This window comes from Phacochoerus africanus, chromosome 1, assembly GCF_016906955.1.
Source record: "Phacochoerus africanus isolate WHEZ1 chromosome 1, ROS_Pafr_v1, whole genome shotgun sequence".
Taxonomy (NCBI): Eukaryota; Metazoa; Chordata; class Mammalia; order Artiodactyla; family Suidae; genus Phacochoerus; species Phacochoerus africanus.
The window spans coordinates 188901884-188924793 of record NC_062544.1 but is presented as its reverse complement, the minus strand read 5'-3'; the positions used below and the strand labels follow the sequence as shown (position 1 = coordinate 188924793).

The following is a 22910-nucleotide window of genomic DNA, read 5'->3' as shown; positions in this document are numbered from 1 at the left end:
TATCACAGCTTTCTCCTTCTCTCACTTATGAATCCTGGACTCCGACAAATCCAGTGGCATTTCATGAGAATGGAACAGGCAGCCCTAGGAAGAGGCCCACATGGTGTAGCCAGGAAGAGGAGGCTTTGCTGTGGTCATGATGGAGAGTGAAATGATACTGCCTCATGCTTTTTGAAACCACATTTTCTGCCCCTTCCCCTCTTTACCTGAATCACCTCTTGCCTTTGCTTGTAATGTCTCTGTGCTGCTCAATTTAGATTTCACTGCCAGCAGATCCTTCTCTGGAGGGACTTTGTCCTAGAAAAGAGAGTCAATTGATTACTTCTGAGATTTAATAGGGCCCACACTGTTCCACACAGTCTAATCTTTCCTTTACCTTCACCCTTAGAACCCCCTTCCAGCTCTGGCACTGCTTCCCAGAAAGATCAATTAGCTTTCTATGCTGAGTGGGGATGTTTAGATTTTAGGGTTAAGCACATTTGGTGGCTGAGTTATCAGTTTGCTGGTGTTCCATGCCACCAGAAAAACTTGTCTCCCGCCAGCTTGCTGATAATATGTGGACTTGTTGTTTGCTGATAATATGTGGACTTGTTGCTGTCAGTGAATCAGCCCTTTTCCTTGTATTTTGGAGTAGTATACCTTACTACTTTTATAGTAGATAATTGCTGTGCATTTGTTGTGGTTGTGGTTAATCTTGGGGGATTAGATTCAAAACCACTCGATTGCCACTTTAATCTTGCACAGAAACTATCACATTTTTAATTTCTAGAAATTAAATTCTAGAATTAAATTTCCTTTGTTCTCTGGATTTCCCTTTTCTCGCTTCTTCCTCTTTTTTTCATTTTTTCAAGTTTTATTGAAGTGTAGTTGATTTACAATGTTGTGATCACTTCTGCTGTACAACAAAATGAGTCAGTTATACAAATACAAACATCCATTCTTTTTCAGATTATTTTCCCATATAGATTATCAAAGACTATTGGGTAGATTCCCTGTGCTGTACAGCAGGTCCACACTGGCCAGTCATTCCATATACCTCATTGTGCATATGCCAACCACAACCCCCCGTCTATCCCTCCCTCTCCACCTGTCCCCTTTGGTAACCATAAGTTTTTCAGTCTGCGAGTCTGTTCCTGTTCTGCAAATAAGTTCATTTCTACCCTTTCTTTAGATTCCACATATAAATGATATCATGTTTGTCTTTCACTATCTGACTAACTTTACTTAGTATGATAAAGTCTAGGTCCATCCATGTTATCTTTTCTTACATCTCTGATTCTTGGTTTATGAGCCTAGGAGCTCTCTAAGTATAATAGTGATTTTAAAAATTCTCTTCTTCTCCTTACATCATCCAAGTTCCCTTTTTCTTATTGTTTCTCCATCTCATTTTCATGTCAGAGGGTTTCCTCAACTATCTTGAGGTCTTTGGCCCTCTAAGCACATGTACAATGAGACATCGCGTTGGGAGTTCTGTGTATATGTGTAGGACTTGCCAATCAGTGGGCTTCGCTGTAAATGCTCAGGCAGCAACAGATTCATTTAGTTGAGGAACTCTACACAATCAATGTCTATAGGGTTTTTCTCTTTGGCTGGTCAGTTTCCCAGATAAGTGTCCTCCCACATACCTCAATGGGGAGGGCAGGGCAGGGCAGGGTGGGGGCGGGGAGAGGGCAATTTAGCTTGGTTTCCTGTGTATTCTTAGAGGAGCTAAAGGAGGAATAGGGATGGATGGTTCCATACATAGACTTTATGCAACCTTCCTATTTAGCAAGATACTTAAAACATGACCAGTGTCAGAGTTCCTGTTGTGGCTCAGCAGTAATGAACCTGACTAGTATCCATGAGGATATGGGTTCAATTCCTGGCCCTGCTCAGTTGGTTGAGGATCCAGCATTGCTGTGGGCTGTGGTTTTTGTAGGTCACAGATGCAGCTCAGATCTGGTGTTCCTGTGGCTGTGGCATAGGCCGGCGGCTGCAGCTTGGATTCAACCCCCAGCCTGGGAACTTTCATATGCTGTGGCTTTTTTTAGGGTGCAGCCCTAAAAAGCAAAGCAAAATAAAACAAAAACACGACTGGTGTCTCTGAATCCAGATCCTCTATGTTTCAACCTGTTCTGAGAAATAATCTCTCTAGTTTTTCCAAGGTGGGGTCAAGGACAGTCTCCTGTCAGCCCTGGGGTGAGAAATGGAATTTAATGGTTTACCTTCTTATACTTTAAAACTAATCATCCTGTTCCTACCTACACCCACATATTCCTTCAGAGCTACCTGGTACAATTACTGGTTCACTTACTGAAACTTTAGGATTCTGAAATTTGAAAAATTTGTTACCCCAACCATTACAGGCAATTAACCATAGTGTCAAGCAAACCAACCCACATGCTCTCTAGATTCCAAAATTTGGTTGGCATCTATCCAGTTCTCTTTATCCTTACAGATTTGTAACATGGTTGTGTGTGTTTTTTAATTCCTTAACTGTTTAAATGGGGTTCAAAAAGGAATGAAGGTAAACATATATTTATCTTTTAAAATTTTTTTTTAGGGCTGCACCTACAGCAAATGGAAGTTCCCAGGCTAGGGGTCAGATTGGAGTTACAGCTGCCAGCCTATGACACAGCCTCAGCAATGCGGGAATGGGCTGCATCTGTGACCTACACCACAGCTCATGGCTGGATCCTTAACCCACTGAGCAAGGCCAGGGATCAAACCTGCATCCTCACTGATAGAAGTCAGATTATTAATCCACTGAGCCACAACAGGAACTTCCCTTTGCCATCTTTTTAATAGTTTTGTCATCCTTTTAATAAATCCCATTTCTGCATAAATTAACTGATAATAGTAATATTAACTACAATTACAGAAATATCTCTACAATAACATGTTTTCAAGGTTCTCGGTAGGGCTGAGGTAAGCCCATCAGACTTGTAAAACACAAGACATTGCATGCCACTCAGTGACTAAAGTAAGTTTAAAAAAATTACCTAGGGGAGGTGGGATTAAGATGGTGGAATTAAGGACTGGAGCTGAACTTCTCTCCTAAAAACAACAAAATTTACAACCAAATGCTGAGCAATTTTCAACCAAATGGACCAGAAACTATCAAAAAGATATTCTACTCCAGAAGACAAAGAGGAGGCCACATCAAGAGGTAGGAGGGGTGATTACACAATGTAAGCAACCTCATACCTCCCCAGTGGGAAGCCCCACAGACTGGAAAGTAACTATCACAGAGACTCACCAACAGGAGTGAGATTTCTGAGCGCCACATCAAACCCCCACCCATGGGGACCTGGCACTGGGAGAAAGAGCCCCTGGAGTGTCTGGCATTGAAGGCCAGTGGGGCTTGTGTGCAGAAGCTCAATAGGACTGGGGGAAATGGAGACCATATTCTTAAAAGGCACACACAGACTTTCATGTGCACTGAGTCCCAGGGCAAATCAGTCTCCATACGAATCTAGGTCAAACTTGACTGCAGTTCTTGGAGGACCTCCTGGGAAAGTAGGGGTGAATGTAGCTTGTTGTGAGGGAAGGACACTGGAAGCAAAGCTCTTGGAATTATTCAGCAGCATGCCTTTCTCTGGAGGTGGCCATTTTGGGAAAATCTGGCCCCACCCATCAGCACTGAGAAGCCCCAGGCCAAACAACAATCCAGGTAGGATCACAGCCCCACCCCTCAATAAAAAGGCTGCCTAAAGACTCCTCAGGCACACAGCCACCTCTAATCTCACCCAGAGACAAAGACCCACCCACCAGAGGGATAGGAATCAGCTCCACCTACCAGTGGGCAGACATCAGTCCCTCCCACCAGGAAGCCTACAGCAAGCCCCCCATACCGACTTCAGCCACAAGGCAGGCAGACACTAGAAGTAACAGAGGCTACAACCCTATTATCTGTAAAAAGGTCACCACACCAAAAACCTATCAAAATGAAAAGACAGAGAACTATAACTCAGATGAGGGAGGAAGAAAAACCCCAGAAAATCAGCTAAGTGATCAGGAGATTCTCAGCCTCCAGGAAAAAGACTTTAGAGTGTCGATGCTGAAGATGATGCAAGACATTGGCAATAACCTGGAGGCAAAGATGGATAACTTACAGGAAACACTGAGCAAAGAGATACAGGACATCAAACTTAAGCAAGAAGAGATGCACAATACAATAACCAAAATAAAAAATTCACTAGAAGCAGCCAACAGCAGAATACAGGAGGCAGAAGAACGAATAAGTGAGGTGGAGGAGAGATCAGTGGAAATCACAAATGTGGAACAGAAAAGAGGGAAAAGATTGAAGACGAAGAGAGTCTCAGAGAACTCTGGGACAATGTTAAGTGCACCAACATCCGTCTTCTAGGGGGTGCCAGAAGGAGGAGAGAGAGAGAGAAAGGGACAGAAAAACTATTCCAAGAGATAAGAGCCAAAAACTTCCCTAACATGGGAAAGGAACCACTCACTCAAATCCAGGAAGTGCAATGAGTACCATATAAAATAAACCTGAGGAGGAACACCCCGAGACACATATTACTCAAATGGACCAGCATTAAAGACAAAGAGAAAATCTTGAAAGCAGCTAGGGAAAAGAAACAAATAACATCCAAGGGAATCCTGATAAGGTTATCAACAGATTTTTCAGCAGAAACTCTGCAGGCCAGAGGGAGTGGCATGATATATTTTTTAACGCAATGAAAGGAAAAACCCTCCAGCCAAGATTACTTTACCCAGCAAGGCTCTCATTCAGATTTGAAGGAGAAATCAAAAGCTTCACAGAGAAGCAAAAGCTAAGAGAATTCAACAACACGAAACAAGCTTTACAACAAGTACTAAAGGAACTTCTCTAGGCAGAAAAGAAAAGGCCACAACTAGAAACATAACTATCACAAATGACAAGGCTCACCAGTATAGGTATAGATACAGTAAAGATACGAAATCATCCATGCACAGTCATGCCACCAAAATCAGAAATCGTGAGAAGACGAGGATACAAACACAGGACACTGGCAATGCACTTGCAATTAAGAGACCAACAACTCAAAATAATCTCGTATATATATATATATATATAGACTTTTTATTTATTTTTTATATATAGGCTCTTATATCAAAACTTCAGAATACCTACAAACCAAAAGTCTACAACGGATAAACAAACAAATGAGAAAAATCAACTCAAATACAACACTAAAGATAGTCATCAAACCACAAGAGGAGAGAACAAGAGAAGAAGGGAAGGAAAAAGAGCATCAAAACCAAATCCAAAGCATTAGTAAAATGGCAATAAGAACATACATATCAATAATTACGTGAAATGTGAATGGACTAAACGCCCCAACCAAAAGACATAGACTGGCTGAATGGATACAAAAACAAGACCCATATAGACGCTGACTTCAAGAGACGCATTTCACTTCTAGGGACACATACAAATTGAAAGTGAGAGGATGGAAGAAAATAGTCCATGCAAATGGGAATCAGAAGAAAGCTGGAGTAGCAATACTCATTTCAGACAAAACAGACTTTAAAGTGAAGAATATTCTAAGGGACAAGGAAGGTTGCTACATAATAATCAAAAGATCAATCCAAGAAGAAGACATAACAATTTTAAATATCTATGCACCCAACCTAGGTTCACCACAATATATAAGGCAACTGCTAACAACCTTAAAAGGACAAATCAACAATAACACAATAGTAGTGGGGGATGTTAACACCCCACTTACAGCAATGGACAGAACCTCCAGACAGAAAATCAATAAGGAAACACAGGCCCTGAATGAAGCATTAAACCAGATGGACTTAATAGATATTCATAGGACATTCCATCCAAAAGCAAAGGAATAGACATTCTTCTCAAGTGCACATGGAACATTCTCTAAGATTGATCACATCCTGGGCTACCAATCAAACCTCGGTAAGTTTAAGACAACTGAAATCACGTGAAGCATCTTTTCTGACCACAACACTGTATGACTGGAAATCCACAACAAGAAGAAAACTGCAAAAAATATAAACACATGGAGACTAAACAACACGCTAGTAAACAACCAATGGATCACTGAAGAAATCAAAGAGGAAATTTAAAAATACCTAGAAGCAAATGTCAATGAAGACACAACACTCCAAAACCTATGGGATGCAGAAAAAGTTGTTCTAAGTGGAAAGTTTCTATAAACTTTCCAGAAACACAAGCCCACCTCAGGAAACAAGAAAAAGCCCAAATAAACAAGCTAACTTTACATCTAAAGCAGCTCAAGAGAGAACAGACAAGACCTAAAGTTAGTAGAAGGAAAGAAATCATAAAGATCAGAGTCGAAATCAATGAAATAGAAATGAAGAAAACCATAGAAAAGATCAATGAAGCGAAAAGCTGGTTCTTTGAAAAGATCAGCAAAATTGATAAACCCTTAGCCAGACTTATCAAGCAAAAAAGAGAGAGGACTCTAATCAATAAAATTAGAAATGAAAAAGGAGAAGTAACACGGACATCACAGAAATACAAAGGAGCATAAGAGACTACTATTGCAGCTATATGCCAATAAAATGGAAAACCTAGAAGAAATGGACAAATTCTTAGAAAAGTACAATCTTCCATGACTAAACCAAGATGAAATAGAAAAGATGAATGGACCAGTCACAAGATCTGAAATTGAAACTGTGATCAAAAAACTTCCAACAAACAAAAGTCCAGGACAGGATGGCTTCCCAGGCGAATTCTATCAAACATTTAGAGAAGAGCTAACACCTATCCTTCTGAAACTATTTCAAAAAATTGCAGAGGAAGGGATACTCCCAAACTCATTCTATGAGGCCACCATCACCCTGGTACCAAAACCAGACAAAGATACCACAAGAAAAGAAAACCACAGGCCAATTTCACTGATGAACATCGATGCAAAAATCCTCAACAAAATCCTAGCAAACCACATCCAACAATACATTAAAAGGATTGTACATCATGATCAAGTGGGATTTATCCCAGGGATGCAAGGGTTCTTCAATATCCGCAAATCCATCAGTGTGATACATCACATTAACAAACTGAAAAATAAAAATCATATGGTCCTCTTAATAGACACAGAAAAAGCCTTTGACAAAATCCAACACCCACTTCTGATAAAAACCCTTCAGAAAGTGGGCATAACGGGAACCTATCTCAACATGATAAAGGCCATATATGACAAACCCACAGCAAACATCATTCTCAATGGTGAAAAGCTGAAAGAATTCCCACTGAGATCAGGAACAAGACAAGGATGTCTGCTCTTGCCACTACTCTTCAACATAGTTTTGGAAGTCCTAGCCACAGCAATCAGAGGAGAAAAAGAAATAAAAGGAATCCAGATTGGAAAGGAAGAAGTAAAACTATCCCTATTTGCAGATGACATGATACTATACCTAGAAAATCCTAAAGACTCTACCAGAAAGCTGCTGGAGTTTATCAATGAATTTGGCAAAGTTGCAGGATACAAAATTAATACACAGAAATCAATGGCATTTCTATACACGAACAATGAAAGATCAGAAAGAAAAATTAGGGAAGCAATCCTGTTTACCATCATTTACCATCCAAAAGAATAAAATACCTAGGAGTAAAACTACCTAAAGAGACAAAAGACCTGTACTCTGAAAACTATAAGACACTGATGAAAGAAATCAAAGATGACACAAATAGATGGAAAGACATACCATGCTCTTGGAATGGAAGAGTCAATATTATCAAAATGACTATACCACCTAAGGCAATCTACAGATTCAATGCAATCCCTATCAAATTACCAAGGACATTTTTCACAGAACTCGAACAAAATATTTTAAAGTTTGTTAGGAAGCACAAAAGACCCAGAATAGCCAAAGACATCCTGAACAAGAAAAATGGAGCTGGAGGAATCAGGCTCTCAGACTTCAGACTATACTACAAAGCAACAATCATCAAAACCACATGGTACTGGCACAAAGACAGAACTATAGATCAGTGGAACAGGATAGAAAGCCCAGAATTCAACCCACGCACCTAGAGCCAACTAATCTATGACAATGGAGGCAAGAATATACAATGGAGAAAAGACAGCCTGTTCAATAAGTTGTGCTGGGAAAACTGGACAGCCACATGTAAAAGAATGAAATTAGAACATTCCCTAACACCATACACAAAAATAATCTCAAAATGGATTAAAGATCTATATGCAAGACCAGATAGTATAAAACTCTTAGGGGAAAACACAGGCCAAACACTCTCTGACATAAATGACAGCAACATCTTCTCAGATCTACTACTTAGAGGAATGACAGTAAAAACAAAAATAAACAAATGGCACTTAATTAAACTTAAAAGTTTCTGCACAGCAAAACAAATTGAAAAGACAACCCACAGAATGGGAGAAAATCTTTGCAAATGAAGCAACTGACAAGGGATTAATCTCCAAAATTTATAAACAGCTTCTGCAGCTCAATACCAAAAAATAAACATCCCCAATCCAAAAATGGGCAGGAGATCTAAACAGACAATTCTCCAAAGAAGAAATGGATGGCCAAAAAACACAAGAAAAGATGTTCAACATCACTTATAATTAGAGAAATGCAAATCAAAACAACGATGTGGTACCACCTTACACCAGCCAGAATGGCCAGCATCAAAAAGTCTACAAATAGTAAGTGCTGGAGAGGGTGTGGAGGAAAAGGAACCCTAGCACACTGTTGGTGGGATTGTAAATTGGTGCAACCACTGTGGAAAGCAGTATGGAGATGCCTCAGAAAACTAAACATAGAACTATTGTTTGATCCAGCAATCCCACTCCTGGGCAACTATCCAGAGAAAACCATGACTCGCAAAGACACATGGACTCTGATGTTCATTGCAGCACTATTTTCAATAGCCAAGACATGGGTACAACTTAAATGTCCATTGACAGAGGAGTGGATCAAGAAGAGGTGGTACATATACACAATGGAATATTACTCAGCCATCAAAAAGAACGAAATACCGGAATTTTTAGCAACATGGATGGACCTAGAAATTATGCTCAGTGAAGTCATTCATACAATGAGACACCAACATCAAATGCTTTCACTGACATGTGGAATCTGAAAAAAGGACAGACTGAACTTCTTTGCAGAACAGATTCTGACTCACAGACATTGAAAAACTTATGGTTTCCAAAGGAGACAGTTCAGGGGGTGGGGGTCATGTGCTGGGGGTGTGGGACAGAAATCCTATAAAATTGGATTGTGATGATCATTGTACAACTATAAATGTAATAAATTCATTGACTAATAAAAATATAAATAAATAATACACAGGGATTATAGCCAACATTTTATAATAACTATAAATGGAGCATAACCTTTAAAAATTGTGAATCACAATGTCGTACTTCTCAAGCTTACTCTGTAAATCAGCTGTGCCTCAATAAAAAGTGTGTTTAAAGAATAGTAAATAATAAATGGAATCCACATTCAAAAAAAAATTACCTAGGATTTTTACTTTATATGTATTAAAACCCATTTAGCCATTTAGGTATGGATTTTTAAATCCATACTTGTACATATATAAATAGAAAAATAAAAGTAAACGTTGGATGATGTATTCCTAAAATTCTTTACATTTAGAGTCTTAGCCTTCTGAACATTTAAAAATATTGTATACACACACATAATATTTGTGGTAAAAAATAAAATAAAATTTGGAGTTCCTGTAGCGGCGCAGTGGTTAACGAATCCGACAAGAAACCATGAGGTTGCGGGTTCGATCCCTGGCCTTGCTCAGTGGGTTAAGGATCCGGTGTTGCCGTGAGCTGTGGTGTAGGTTGCAGACGTGGCTCGGATCCCGCGTTGCTGTGGCTCTGGTGTAGGCCAGTGGCTACAGCTCCAATTCGACCCCTAGCCTGGGAACCTCCATATGCTGCGGGATCTGCCCAATAAATTGCAAAAAGACAAAAATTATTTAATTAATTAAAATAAAATTTACCATCCTAACCATTTCTAAATGTGCAGTTCAGTAGTGTTAAATGTATTCACATTGTTTTGCAATGAATCTCCAGAACTTTTTCATCTTTCAAAACTACACTCTTACAAAACTCCCTGCTTCCCCCTTCCTCAAGTCCTGGCAGCCACAGTTCTACTCTCTAATTCCATGAATTTGACTCCTATATATACACCTGATACTGTAAGTGGAATCATACAGTACTTGCCTTTTTGTGACGGGCTTTTTTTCTCTTATGTTCTCGTTTCATTTATGTTGTAGCACGTATCATGCTTTTTAATGAAGTGACTTTTGTGGAGAAAGAATAATGCCTTGCGCTTTAACAAGCAACACCTAAAACATGATTCACTCTGAAACACTGAATCAAAAATGCCATTGAAAGCATTCCTCAGAAATTTTAAATATATGTTAAGCCCAACCTAAGTATGGAAAAGGGGAAAAAAAAAATGGATTCCTCGCTTTTGCAAAAATAAATAAAAATCACTTAACTGCCTGAGAAATAATTTGTCAAGCATATATTACCCTTAGGGTTTCATGGCAAATGAACTTACTTACTGATAATACAGTAAATATTGACAGTAAATACTCAAGTAAATGCCAGCCATTAGCTTTTCCAAAGGGCTCTTAAGTGAATGCCTCTGATTCTAGGAAAAGAGGCAAACCTGTTTTCAGCTGCTGTCGTCTGGTTGCTATGTTGTGATCTGGAAATATCCTCAAATTCAGTTTCCAGGGTTTACCTTCACAAAGTAAAACCTAATGCAGATACAAGAGAAAGCTGGTCTGAAATATTGAGTTGGTGTGGGAAGCCTGAGTACTTGTTCAAGTTTGTATATAAAGAGGAATTTCTCAAACATGCTCTGAAAAAAATGATTGTTTTTCTAAGTGTGAGCCTGGTAACCTGTTGCTTGGACCACTGTAGTATTAAGAAACTCATGGACTAAGAGAATAGATTTGTGGTTGCCAAGGGGGAGGGGGAGGAAGTGGGATGGATTGGGAGCTTGGGGATGATTGATGCAGACTATTGCCTTTGGAATAGATTAACAATGAGATCCTGCTGTGTAGCACTGGGAACTAGGTTTGGTCACTTTTTTTTTTTTTTGGTCTTTTTGCGATTTCTTGGGCCACTCCTGCGGCACATGGAGGATCCCAGGCTAGGGGTCCAATGGGAGCTGCAGCCGCCGGCCTACACCAGAGCCACAGAAACACAGGATCCAAGCTGCATCTGCAACCTACACCACAGCTCATGGCAATGCTGGATCCTTAACCCACTGAGCAAGGCCAGGGATCGAACCCACAACCTCATGGTTCCTAGTCAGATTCGTTAACCACTGAGCCACGATGGGAACTTCTGTTTGGTCACTTATGATGGAGCATGATAATGTGAGAAAAAAGAATGTATACATGTATGTGTAACTGGGTCATCATGCTGTACTGTAGAAAAAAATAATAATAAAAGGTAAAAATTAAAAAAAAAAAAAGTATGCAGTTCCTTCCCCTTCTCTCCCAAGGCTGCCTTCCTCATGTTCCTCCATTTGATTCCCTGTCAGCCTCTCAGTTGCTTCCTTCTCCTGCCTTGACCTCCTTTCTGCCTTTCTCACTCCCTACCGTGTTTCATTTCCTCTTCTGTTCTCTTGAGTCCTGCATGGTTTCTTACCTCCCCCCCCCCCCGCCCCACCCACTCCCAGGCCCTTCTGCTCTGTAGTGGATGCGTCTGCACAGAAAACCTGGCAGGGCCTTGCTAGCTGGGTGGGGTTTCACTTGTGTAAATTACCACATCCTGGAACATCATCCAGCCATGTTTTCTTATGACTTGGGAGTTGGAGTCACAGCAGTTAAGGAGGGGGAAAAATGAAACCATTTCCTGGGATGGCTCTCCAGAGAACAGTTGTGCATAAATCTCCAAAAGGTAAAAATGAGTGAAAATGACCATGGAGGTAAGTCTTGGGTGGGGGCTAGAGGACTAGTGGAAGGAAAAGGGCCCCTGGGGTGATGGTGGAATCAGGATGGCACAGCCAGGGCTGCAGGTTGTGGCTGGATTCACAAACCAAAATTCTCCCTTTCCCACCTAACCTACTGAGGCTTGGTCAGCTGAGGGGCTGTGGCTGGGACAACTGTCTGTTTTCATTGCTGTCTGTTCCTGTGTAAATCTGGGCCAGATCCTGCTCTAGCTTGAAAAGAAAAAAAAGAAAGAAAGAAAAAAGAAAGAAAGAAAGAAAGAAAGAAAGAAAGAAAGAAAGAAAGAAAGAAAGAAAGAAAGAAAGAAAGAAAGAAAAAGAAAGAAAAGGATGCCCAGTTGTGACTTCTAAAATGATACTCCAGGTATACCGAACATTCCATCCCCCAAGCGTGAAGGTGGGCTCTGCAGGGTCATTTTGAGGATCCCCTGTGTACAAAGTATTTCTTGAACCCTTCTAGAACATGGTAGTACAGAAAGACCTATTTTATAGGGAGGAAGAAAAGAACATAATAATTTCAAGAATATCTATTCAGCCCTGGCCTAAGGAAGGAATCTAAATTGGATTAACAGAAGCTAAAATTTCATTTACAGTTTATCCCTTTAGTTTAAGTCTTAAACGCTCCCATAAAATGTAAGCAAACCTTGAGAAAGATAACAGCTTGACCCTTATGAATCTTGGATCTCAACTCACCTACCTCTAACCTCATACATCTTTGCTCCAGACAAACCATAATTCACTTCTTAAGGCAACCCCAGGCTCTTTTAGGCCTTCATGCCTGGAACCTTTTGAGCCTGTTTTTTTTCTGCCTGGGACACTTTCCTCTCTCCTCTCTTTTTAGCTGTCTCAATTCTCTAATACACATGCAAGGTCACTCACTGCTCAAAGGCTGTGCTCCAAGCCAGGCTTAGTCCAGCTGAGGCTCCTTAACTAAGTAGGTCTTTCCTCCCTGGTGGCCTTTGACCCAGTGTCATCACTAGTATACAGGGCCAACTTTCCACCAGATTAAGACTGCAAAGTCATGAGCTCTGTCTTGTTCATCATTGACTCTCTTGTTTCGAGAACAGTATCTGGCTCACAGTAAATTTTGTTTATGGAGTGAATTAATTCTTTACTGCCAATGTGTTTTTCATGGGGTTGGGGTGCAGGGCTAGAATAGAGAAGGTGAAAATGCCAAGAGAAAAAGAAACGGAATGCAAAGAGATGAGGCTGGGATCACTGGAGGCAAACTCCTTTGAGTGACGGTTTTGTAAAGGACCCAGATAGCTTAGTAGCATGCCAAGGCTCTTAAACTATCTCTCTTAGAAGGTAATGCTAATTGGCTGATGAAATTTAAAAGGTATTGACATATTTAATGCCCTTGCCAAAGTGGTGTTTAATAAACTGTATCTCATACAATAAAATAGGGCAAAGTTTAAAACTCAAATTTGCTTCGGATTTATATCTGCTACCATCTGTTCCCGGATCCTGGGTTACATCATTCTTATTTTTATGTTAAACATTACCAGCAATAAAAACTGAGGAGGGGAATAAAAATTCTTGTAGGTGAGTTAGGATTTACTCAGGCTTGACAGAGTTTTATCTTCTCTGAAATCCTAGAAAACAAACCCACAGGAAGATGTCATTGAGAAAGACCCCTTTCAACTTGACTATGAGTCAAATAGGGAAGAAAAGTTCCTAGGAGGAGAAATTAAACCCCAGACTTCATTTTTCAAGAAATTCATCAGAGACTCAAAACTCAAACTCAGGTCCCCCAAAACTGAAAGAAAAATGACCTTAAAATAACTGATTTCCAACCCAGTGACGAGAAACTGAGGCCAATCCCCTTAGACACTGGTACATTTCTGACTGCTGTAATTTCTTTATTATTTAGAGAAATGTTCTCCCCTAAAGCGTTCACATGGGTCAAATGAAACCTAATCTGAAACCTAATCTGGTGAATTTCTGTTATAAATATTTTGTTAAATGATTTAAATAATTAGCTCATTTTACTTTTAAATTATCAAAAGAAACTATCCTATTTCCCTTCATTCTAACACAAATGGTCATTTCTTCTATCCTTTTCAGGTTTTTATTCATATGTTTGCATTTGTGGTCAACCAACCAGTCAACAAACATTGAGTACCTATTATGTGCCAGCTACTGTTGTGTTAGAAATAAAGCCATGAAAGACACCTTCTGAGAGTTCCCTGATGGCTCAGAGTTAAGGACTTGGCATTGTCGCTGCTGTGGCTTGGGTCACTGGTGTGGCATGAGTTCAAGCCCTGACCCAAGAACTTCCAGATGTCACAGGTGCCCTCCCCCCAAGAAAGAGGAACTTCTTTACCAAAAAAGAACCAAAAGAACCAAAAGCAGACATAATTTCAGTGTGATAAGTTGTATGAAGGAAAACAAAGCAGGCCAAAGAAATAAGAGAATGATGGGAGAGGTGTATTATTTTAGATGCAGTTGGAAGGAAGGTGTTTGATTTGGTAGCATCTGTGCAGAGCTGTAAATAAAGTCAGTCATGTAGAATGAGTGAATGAAGCCAGCCATATAGATATGTATGGTAGTAACTTTCCAGGCAAATGGATCTGTAAATGCCAAGGCCCAAGATGAGAGGGAGCCAGAAAGTTAGGGATGCTGAAGTGGGCCAAGAGATGGAGAGAGGATGAGAAAAGCAGACTAGCAAGAGAGGGAGCTGGGGCCAGAATGGACATCCTTTGCATGGTTATAATAGCTGAGACAGCCCTCTTGAGCTTCCATGGAGCTGTGATCCTACTTCTGGGACATATTATCACACCGCGCAATTCTCACATTGCTGCATGCTGTTCACATGCCTAATTTTAACAACTGCATACTATTCCATTGCATGCATATGTCATAATTAAGTTCCCTTTTTTGCACTTTAGGGAATATCTTTAGCTTTCCCTCTCCCCTATGTTCTGCTTCACTGTATTTCAGCTATTTTTTAAGTATAAATTCCCAGAACAGAGATTACAAGTTCAAGAGTTATGAAAATAAATATTGCCAAATCTCTCGAAAGTTATGCATCACCTACAATACCATAAATATATTATCTATTATATTAAATGTAATTTTGAAACATTTTAAGGTTTTTATGTGAACATACACAAAAAAGAACAGTATGAAGTTCCCTGCCTCTAACAATTATCAACCTGTGGCCAATCTTGTTTTCTTTATATCTACCCTCATTTCCATCAGAGTATTTGCACCAAACACCAAAACTATTTTACCTGTAAGCAGATTGAATATATTTGTGGAAATAGAAAGTTTAAAGATTCACCTCTAAAAGAAGGCAATCAGAAAGTTGTTGATATTTGTTCTAAAGTATGATTTGGAGGTTCAGGAACATGGTTAATGAATACCCATAACCATGATAAAATTAACAGTGCAAGACCAGCCAGCTGGATAGCCTGGCTGGGCAACATCAGACCCTTGGGCTGTGTGTGGCTCCTCCATTTCCATTTCTTCCCAAATTCAGTGGCTCCTGGAGTCATGCTAATTCTGTCCCCCAAATGGCTCTGGGACCTGGCTCCTCCTCCCCATTGCTGTCCTGGATTTCCTTACCTCTTGCCTGGACCACTGCCACAGCTTCCTAACTGCTTTCGTGGCTCCTGGTCTTGCTCTCTCACCAGCCTGCCCTCCACACTGCCACCCTGGGGGGCTTTTCCTAAGCCACACATAACAATGGTGTTTCTCACTTGCTCAAAATCCTTCCCTGAGTCTTTCTTGCCTTGAAGAGAAAATCTACACTCCCAAGCATGGTCTTCAAGGTGTTTTTGGTCAGTTGGATATCTCTTCATGACCTCTGCTTTCCCCCAACTTCATGTTCATCCTCTACTCCTGACATTCTGACTTATTTGCAGTTTCCTGAACTGGCCACATTCCCCCAAAGTGCTGCCCTCTGCCTGACAAGGCTTTCCTTTGTGTCACCTTTCTCCCTCGGCACCTCCCTGTTTTTTCCTCCTTCATGTCTACCCATCTGGCTCCCACCAACTTATCCTGTCAGGTGCAATTTATCCACTGCTTCTGCTTGGAAGCTTGCCAAGACCCACCCACCAGACCTGAGGTACTGTTGCTGCCACAGGCCACCATGCACCCCTTGCATCCCCCACCATTGTACTTCTCCTCTTACTGTGACTGTGGCTCTCTCGTCTGTCTCTGCCATTTGACAGGTAGCTCCTTGACAAGAGGAACTTATCTTGGTCCCCTGTATGGCACCATCCATGTTACAAACATATAACAATATTTTACGAATGCATTGGGATTCTTGCTCATGAACAATGGAAATAAAGCCCTACATAATTAGCTCGGAAAGGAAGCTAATGAGAAGACACTGCTTAGCTCACAGAATCACCTGGAGAAGCAAGAGCTTGGTTGAGCCGTAAAGCAGCCAGAAAAGGCCTCAAATTTCTCCATGGATCTGCTCATGTGTGATCACTTTGCACCCTCCCCAGAGCACCAGCCCTCCCATCTCAGCCAATCTGTAGCAGCTCTCATTCATCTGTTTTGGATATTGAGCTGTGATTTAAGCTCAATAGAAAGAAAGTTTCATAGGTTAAAAAAAGAAAGAAATACATGGCTTGTAAGATTCCAGGGGCCTTATAAATCGGTACTCTTATTTAACTTTTAGCATAATTTTGAGAAAGATTTATCATGTTGCTTTTGATAATTGAATAACTATAAAACTAATATTCATTCACTCATTCATTCATTGCTTTTTGTTCATTCAACAAATGTTTACAAAGTACCTCCCATGTAAAACACATGGCAGGAGTTTTCATCATGGCTCAGCAGAAACAAATCTGACTAGATCCATGAGGACACAGATTCAATCCCTGGCCTTGCTCATTGGGTCAAGGATCCGGCATTGCCATGAACTGTGGTGTAGTAGGTTGCATATGCAACTTGGATCTGGCATTGCTGTGGCATAGGCCAGCAGCTACATCTCCAATTCGACCCCTAGCCTGGGAACCTCCTTGGCTCTAAAAAGACAAAAAAAAAAAAAAAAAAAGGTATAGCAGAGTCCCATCTTCCTGGAAGGCCTCAGTAACTTGAAGTCACTATTCTTCTGAGAAATGAACCAGACAGGAATTACAGTTTCCATTTATAGATGAGTAAACCAAGGCTTAGAGAAGTTACATGACTTGCTTACCCAACAGGCCCATGATTTGAACCAGGTTTTCCAGTTGTGCTGTCCTGGACTTGCCAATCATATCAAATACTATGAGTATTTGTACATACATCCAAGTAGGATGTATTCTGAGATTTCCGAATCTGTTGGTAGGTTGTTGGGCTGCACCCACTGGCCTGCAAGCCTTGTTGTTGTCCAGCCCTGAGACCAAAGAAAGAGCCTGGAGACAGTGACACTAATGGTTTGTTGGCTGGGGGAGTCTCACACAAAGGTCCTGGAGCGACACCCCACCATGTGCAGCAGATGGCAGACAGGTCATGACATCAATCGGGCTACTTAGGGAAGGAGGTTACTATTTATAGTCAATTAAGCCCCATAATTAAGAGCGTTGGGTAGTCATGTGAGTGAAATAGGGCCTGGTTGAGCAGAGTATGTACAGAGAACAAGAGAACAGCCATCTTGAATGGCCTCACCATACACAGATCATTGGTGGTGACCTTTTAGAAACAATTTATTTGGCTAGGTGAGTGTGGCAACCAGAATGTAGAGGGTTAATTGGTAACTGTGGTAAAAAAATACAATTTTTTTCAAACAGCAAGTATACACTACAAACATTTAACAGTAAAGGAAATGATTGACACAATAGTGGCTTGAGCAGAAAACAAAAAAAAAGTTTGGGGAGGCTGGAATTTGAGCATGATTATAGGTTGAGCCTATGGAGGTAAAAAGCGCAGAAACAGGAGTTCGGTCATGGCTCAGCGGTAACGAACCCAACTAGTATCCGTGAGGACTTGGGTTTGATCCCTGGCCTCACTGAGTGGGTTAAGGATCTGGCGTTGCCATGAGCTGTGGTGTAGGTCACAAACATGACTCAGGTCCTGCGTTGCTGTGGCTGTGGTGTAGGCTCAGCAGCTGTAGCTCCAATTCAACCCATAGCCTGGGAACTACCATACGCCTCAAGTGTGGCCCCCGCCTCCCCAAAAGACAAAAAGCTCAGAAGCAAAAAAGATAACAATAAGATACAATGCAGAGAAATTTTTTAAGCATGAAAAATTTAAAAAGCACACACACATAATGGGCTTTGGAATAGACTTCTGCATTCATATTCTGGCTCTGCTGCTTACTAAGTAAGTCTTTCTGAGTCTCAGTTTCTATGAAATAGTGTAATTGTGACTCCCTGCACTAAGTTTACACAAAACATCCTGTACTCACTGGCATGTAAGAGGCAGTGCCTCCACATCCCCCAACCACAACAATCCTCGGCTCCACCGCAAGTGAGGGCTGCCAGAAAAAAAATACATGCAATATTTGCGATATGCTTTTACTAAACAATGATTCCTTGTTTACTTTGTTTAATGGGATGTGCTAATTTTGTTTTTCTCAGCCTGGTAACCCCACCCAAAATAAAATGCCTTGTATCTAACGTACCATAATAAACATCGAAGACCAGAGTGAAGAAATAAATGGTGGGTGGATAATGCTGCCTCCTACTGGTGAAATGTGGCAACACCAACCACCCCAGCAGAGACCTTCAACCTATAGGCGATTCTCTTGAAAATAACAAGCCACCAGACACACTGTGGAGGAGAGGTGGAGTTTTTATTATCCTACCAATATTTTAGCCTAGATTTACTACTACTGTAATGCCACTATATTTTCATTTTCAATGGTACTGATATATTTCTTTTCTGCTGTATGGTTGTATAATTTTTTTGTCAGGGTTAGTAGAGTATTACCACATATTCAGAACTTATGCTTTCCTTTTGGATTCCGGATACTCTGTGTTTTAAATTGTACCTTTTCACTTACAAAACCTCTTTAAAGTCACTGTCAGCACATGTCTTTTCATTTTTCCTTACAAAAATCTGATGGGTTTCACATGTGTCTTAAATGTTGACATATACGGTAGGTAAAGCGCTGGTACATAATTGGCATTCCATAAAAGTATAGCTTTATGTTTTTATTATTTGATTTGTTAAGTTTTATCAATAGCATGTGGTGTTATTACAGAGGAACTTGAGGGTGCCACATAACAGGTCCCTAATAACAAGGACAAAAGAGGCTTCCTGGGTGTATTCTCTGACAGGAGTGGAGAAAATACACTACTCTCTCTGGATTTGTCAACTGCAGGGTCTAGGAAATGAGGAGAGGAGTGTTTCACTGTAACCATTTGAGGCTCTTGGGTGGTGATTGACACGTTTCTTCTCCTCCCGCCACTGCCCCCTCTAGTTAAGAGGCCAGTACCTGTGTGCCCCCTCAGCTCCAGTGTCCCATTCACCAAAGATGTCTGCATATCCTTCCAGCAGCACCATCTTAAACTCTGTGCTAACAAGTTCCTCTTTGTCCAGGAACACAAATCTATCTACAGTCAAGAGGCCCAGGTCAACATGAAAGAAAAGCCACTAAGTTCCTCAGGCCCCTTTGCAGGAAAAGGGTCACTGGAGCAGCCAGAGTTGAGCAGAGACAGGAACAGAAGTCAGTTCTGTCCCCTTCTGAGCTGAGTTTTCACAAGGGACAGGTTCATGGCTGTTGTCCCTCTTCTCACTTGTCTTATTGTGATCACTGTGCATCTTTAATACTGTCGTTCACAGCAAACACTTTATTCTAAGTCTCTCGCTTTAGAAATGGAATTGGAATCCAGGATGGAGGAAAATGAGCAGTTCCTGCAGAAGTGGGGCAAAAAGGCTGTCGACAAGTGTCTAGACCTGAACAACTGCAGACTGACAACAGCAGACGTGAGAGAAACGGGTCTGTATGCACTTGACCTCACAGGCAAAGCGCTTGGCGCTCTTGGTAGCCAAGGTCTGCAGGATGGCCCAGACCATTTAGGAAGGACAGCAACACTGCTATTTAAAAACAACAACAACAACAAACAGTTAATAGGTTCTTCCTTGAGCTTCAAAGATTTGAGCCGAGTTTAAGATGGAGGTTTATTTGTTTTCCTGAGCAATTTTACCTCTCTACTGATTACCTCCAGCTCCCTCAAAAAACATGTTCCCACATATGATGTGAAGTCATCCATAAAATTGAGCCCTACTGAGAATTCAAGGGTCATCGTGTTGTTATCTGTGGAATGAAAAGGTGCTCACATCTTTTGTACACAGAAGTGCAACTGCTGTTCGTGACTCCTCCGCAGGACTTTGGTTGTGAAGAACCCTCTTCCCAACACCACCTATCACCACCTTTTCAAAAATTCTCTTTTTCTCAGATATCTTAGATCAAATCTTCAATCAAATTAGATGTGTCTGCCAATAGAAGCATCAAAAGAACTGCATTTTGAGTGAGGGGTCCTTGACTATTTTAATTAGAATCCATGCCTTTATATCAGAGACCGATTGCTTAAGAGAGAGCTTAATCACGCCTGTGGTTCTCAAATGCCTATATACATGTCAGAATCTATTGTAGGACTTGTGGAAAGGTAGGCACTTGAGTCCAACCCAAAGCACTGAATTGAAATTTTTGAGAGTGGGCTCCAGGAATCCTCTTTTTCTCTTTTTCTTTCTTTCTTTCTTTCTTTTTCCGCCTTCTTCACATATTCAATAGATTTTCATACTTTGTAAAGTTAGGATCATGGTGAACAAGATGAAATTGCTAAAGTCATACAGTAAAAAGAAAACTTTCTTTGTTTTGCTCCCAATCATGTCTTCAGAATTGTGGAAGATCGGGAATTTCTGTTCCTATAACTCTAGATGCTCACCATGAAGCTTCTGACTGTTAAAATGTTGCAACCATTTTAACATTCAAAACAAGTGTTCAAAAGCAAGCAAACAAAGATGCTTTACCCCCTTGACTTTGACATTTCCACTTTCAAGCCTTGTTGCTGCAGGAGATAAGAATTTTTTCATAGAAGTTAACTTCACTTTTAGTGAGCAATGGTAGAGACTCAGAGAGGGTTCTGGTCAAGCTTGGTGCATGTCTAAACTTCCATGTGTTGGTCCATGAAGGTATAGCAGGGGATTTGTAAGGTGGTGATACCCAGCTGATCAAGATAAAACAGAAAATGTAACGGGTATCCTCCATCTCAGTGGTCCTGGCCACTCCAGTTGTCCTGGAGTGTTCCCCAGGCCTTCAGCCTGAAGACCCAATAGGATGACAGGGTGACGGATGTCAGAGGGGTTTGCAAAATAAAAGGACCAGTATACACTTATAGTGACAGTGGTATAACAGTCATAGCAGAATTACCAATTCTTCTGCAATAAAGGAGGTTGTATGAAATCTTACAGAAACTGCTGCATTTTCAAAGTGCAGTTATTTGGCAGAAACAGAATGTCCCAAGAAATAGGAAATGTAAATGTCATGATGCCTCCAACCGCATGGCTGAGAGATCCCTGCTTTGTGGAAAGTCAGCACGTCCATCCTCCTTCTATCCTCTTACAGAGCAACAGGCAGTGGATCCTATTTACTACAAATCATAAGTGACATGTGCAAATCTGTCTTTTCTTGTGTTCATTTCCAGTTGCTTTGCTGCCTTCTCTCCCAGACTTGGAAAAATTGGATCTTTCCTGGAATGATTTCATAGGTGGAACCCTGCATTTACTCACCCAGCAAATGCATCTTGTCAGCAAGTTAAAAATCCTGAGGCTGGGTAGTTGCAGACTTACAGTTGATGATGTTCGAGCACTGGGTATGATGAATGCTTCCTTTAAAAGAGGGTTTTGCTGGAAGGACCTCTGCAACCCTAACCCTCAAGGGCAAACTCTTGGGTCCCCATGGACAGGATGAGAGAACTGTCTGTACATGATGTGTAGAGCACTTGCATACCTTCTAAAGAACTACGTAGCCTTCATCTAGCATCAGACTAAGGCCTGAGGTAGAGAAGGGAACAGGCTGACCAAGCATCTGCTCTCATGGAGTTCGAATGGAGATAGTAATTGTAAAATTTGAGGTCTATTCCCTCATCTGTAAAATAGAGGAGTTGGGATAGATAATAATGAAGTGATTCCAAAATCCTACTTCTATCTTCGGTTTTCCCATTCCCATTTTTAAAAAATTGATCAAGGGAGTTCCCTAAGTGGCTCATCCATTAGCAAAACTAGGATCCATAAGGATACAGGTTTGATCCCTGGCCTTGCTCACTGGGTTAAGGATCTGGCGTTGCCATGAGCTATGGTGTAGGTCACAGACATGGTTCAGATCCCAAGTTGCTCTGGCTGTGGTGTAGGCCAGTAGCTGTATCTCCAATCTGACCCCTATTCTGGGAACTTCCATATAGTATAGGTATGGCCCTAAAAGCCAAAAAAAAAAAAAATCAAGATTTTTTTCCATTAAAATAATGATTTAAATAGAACTAGAACCTCAATTCAGTTGGTTTATATACTGAACATTTACCAACATAGAACACAGGATAAAATTTGTCATGCTGATAACCCAACTGCTTTATTAGCATGCTTGCTGATTTCAGATGTCATTAATACTTTTTAAGCCTTCTTTTTGTCTGAAGTTTATGATTTTGATCATTTACATCCCTGCAAAGATTTCCATAAAAACAACACAGTTTATACCAAAGTCTTCTCTCTAACCCCTCCCTAGAAGATGGGGGCCAGCTGATGTCCTGCGACTCACCTTTCCTATAACTGAGGAAAAACATTATACATCTCAGAGCTGGCCAGATCCTAGTTCAAATCCTAATCCTACTTCTGTCTTTGTGACCATGGACAAAATTCTTAACCTTTCTGAGCCTCAGTATTATTAGTTCTGAAACAAGAATGATATCTACCTCAAAAAATTATTGTGAGGATTTAATAATTTCTTTCTTTTTCCTTTTCTTTTTAAATTTTATTTATTTGTTGTCTTTTTAGGGCTGCACCTGCAGCATATGGAGGTTCCCAGGCTAGGGATCGAATTGCAG

The 22910-nt window shown here is 40.8% G+C and overlaps 1 protein-coding gene across 2 annotated transcripts in view; it reads left to right on the top strand.

Annotated features, from left to right (window-relative positions):
• Positions 1–11792: 11792 nt before the first annotated feature.
• Positions 11793–22910, top strand: part of LRRC31 (leucine rich repeat containing 31) — a 29695-nt gene continuing 18577 nt past the window's right edge. Inside the window, exons 1-4 of one of the 2 annotated variants that reach the window (XM_047786196.1) lie at positions 11793–11904; positions 18447–18652; positions 19685–19810; positions 21519–21686. In XM_047786196.1, coding sequence (XP_047642152.1) covers positions 19687–19810; positions 21519–21686 — 292 coding nt within the window. In that variant the 5' untranslated portion in view covers positions 11793–11904; positions 18447–18652; positions 19685–19686. The remainder of the gene's footprint in view (positions 11905–18446; positions 18653–19684; positions 19811–21518; positions 21687–22910) is intronic. The other variant, XM_047786185.1, reaches the window with a different exon arrangement.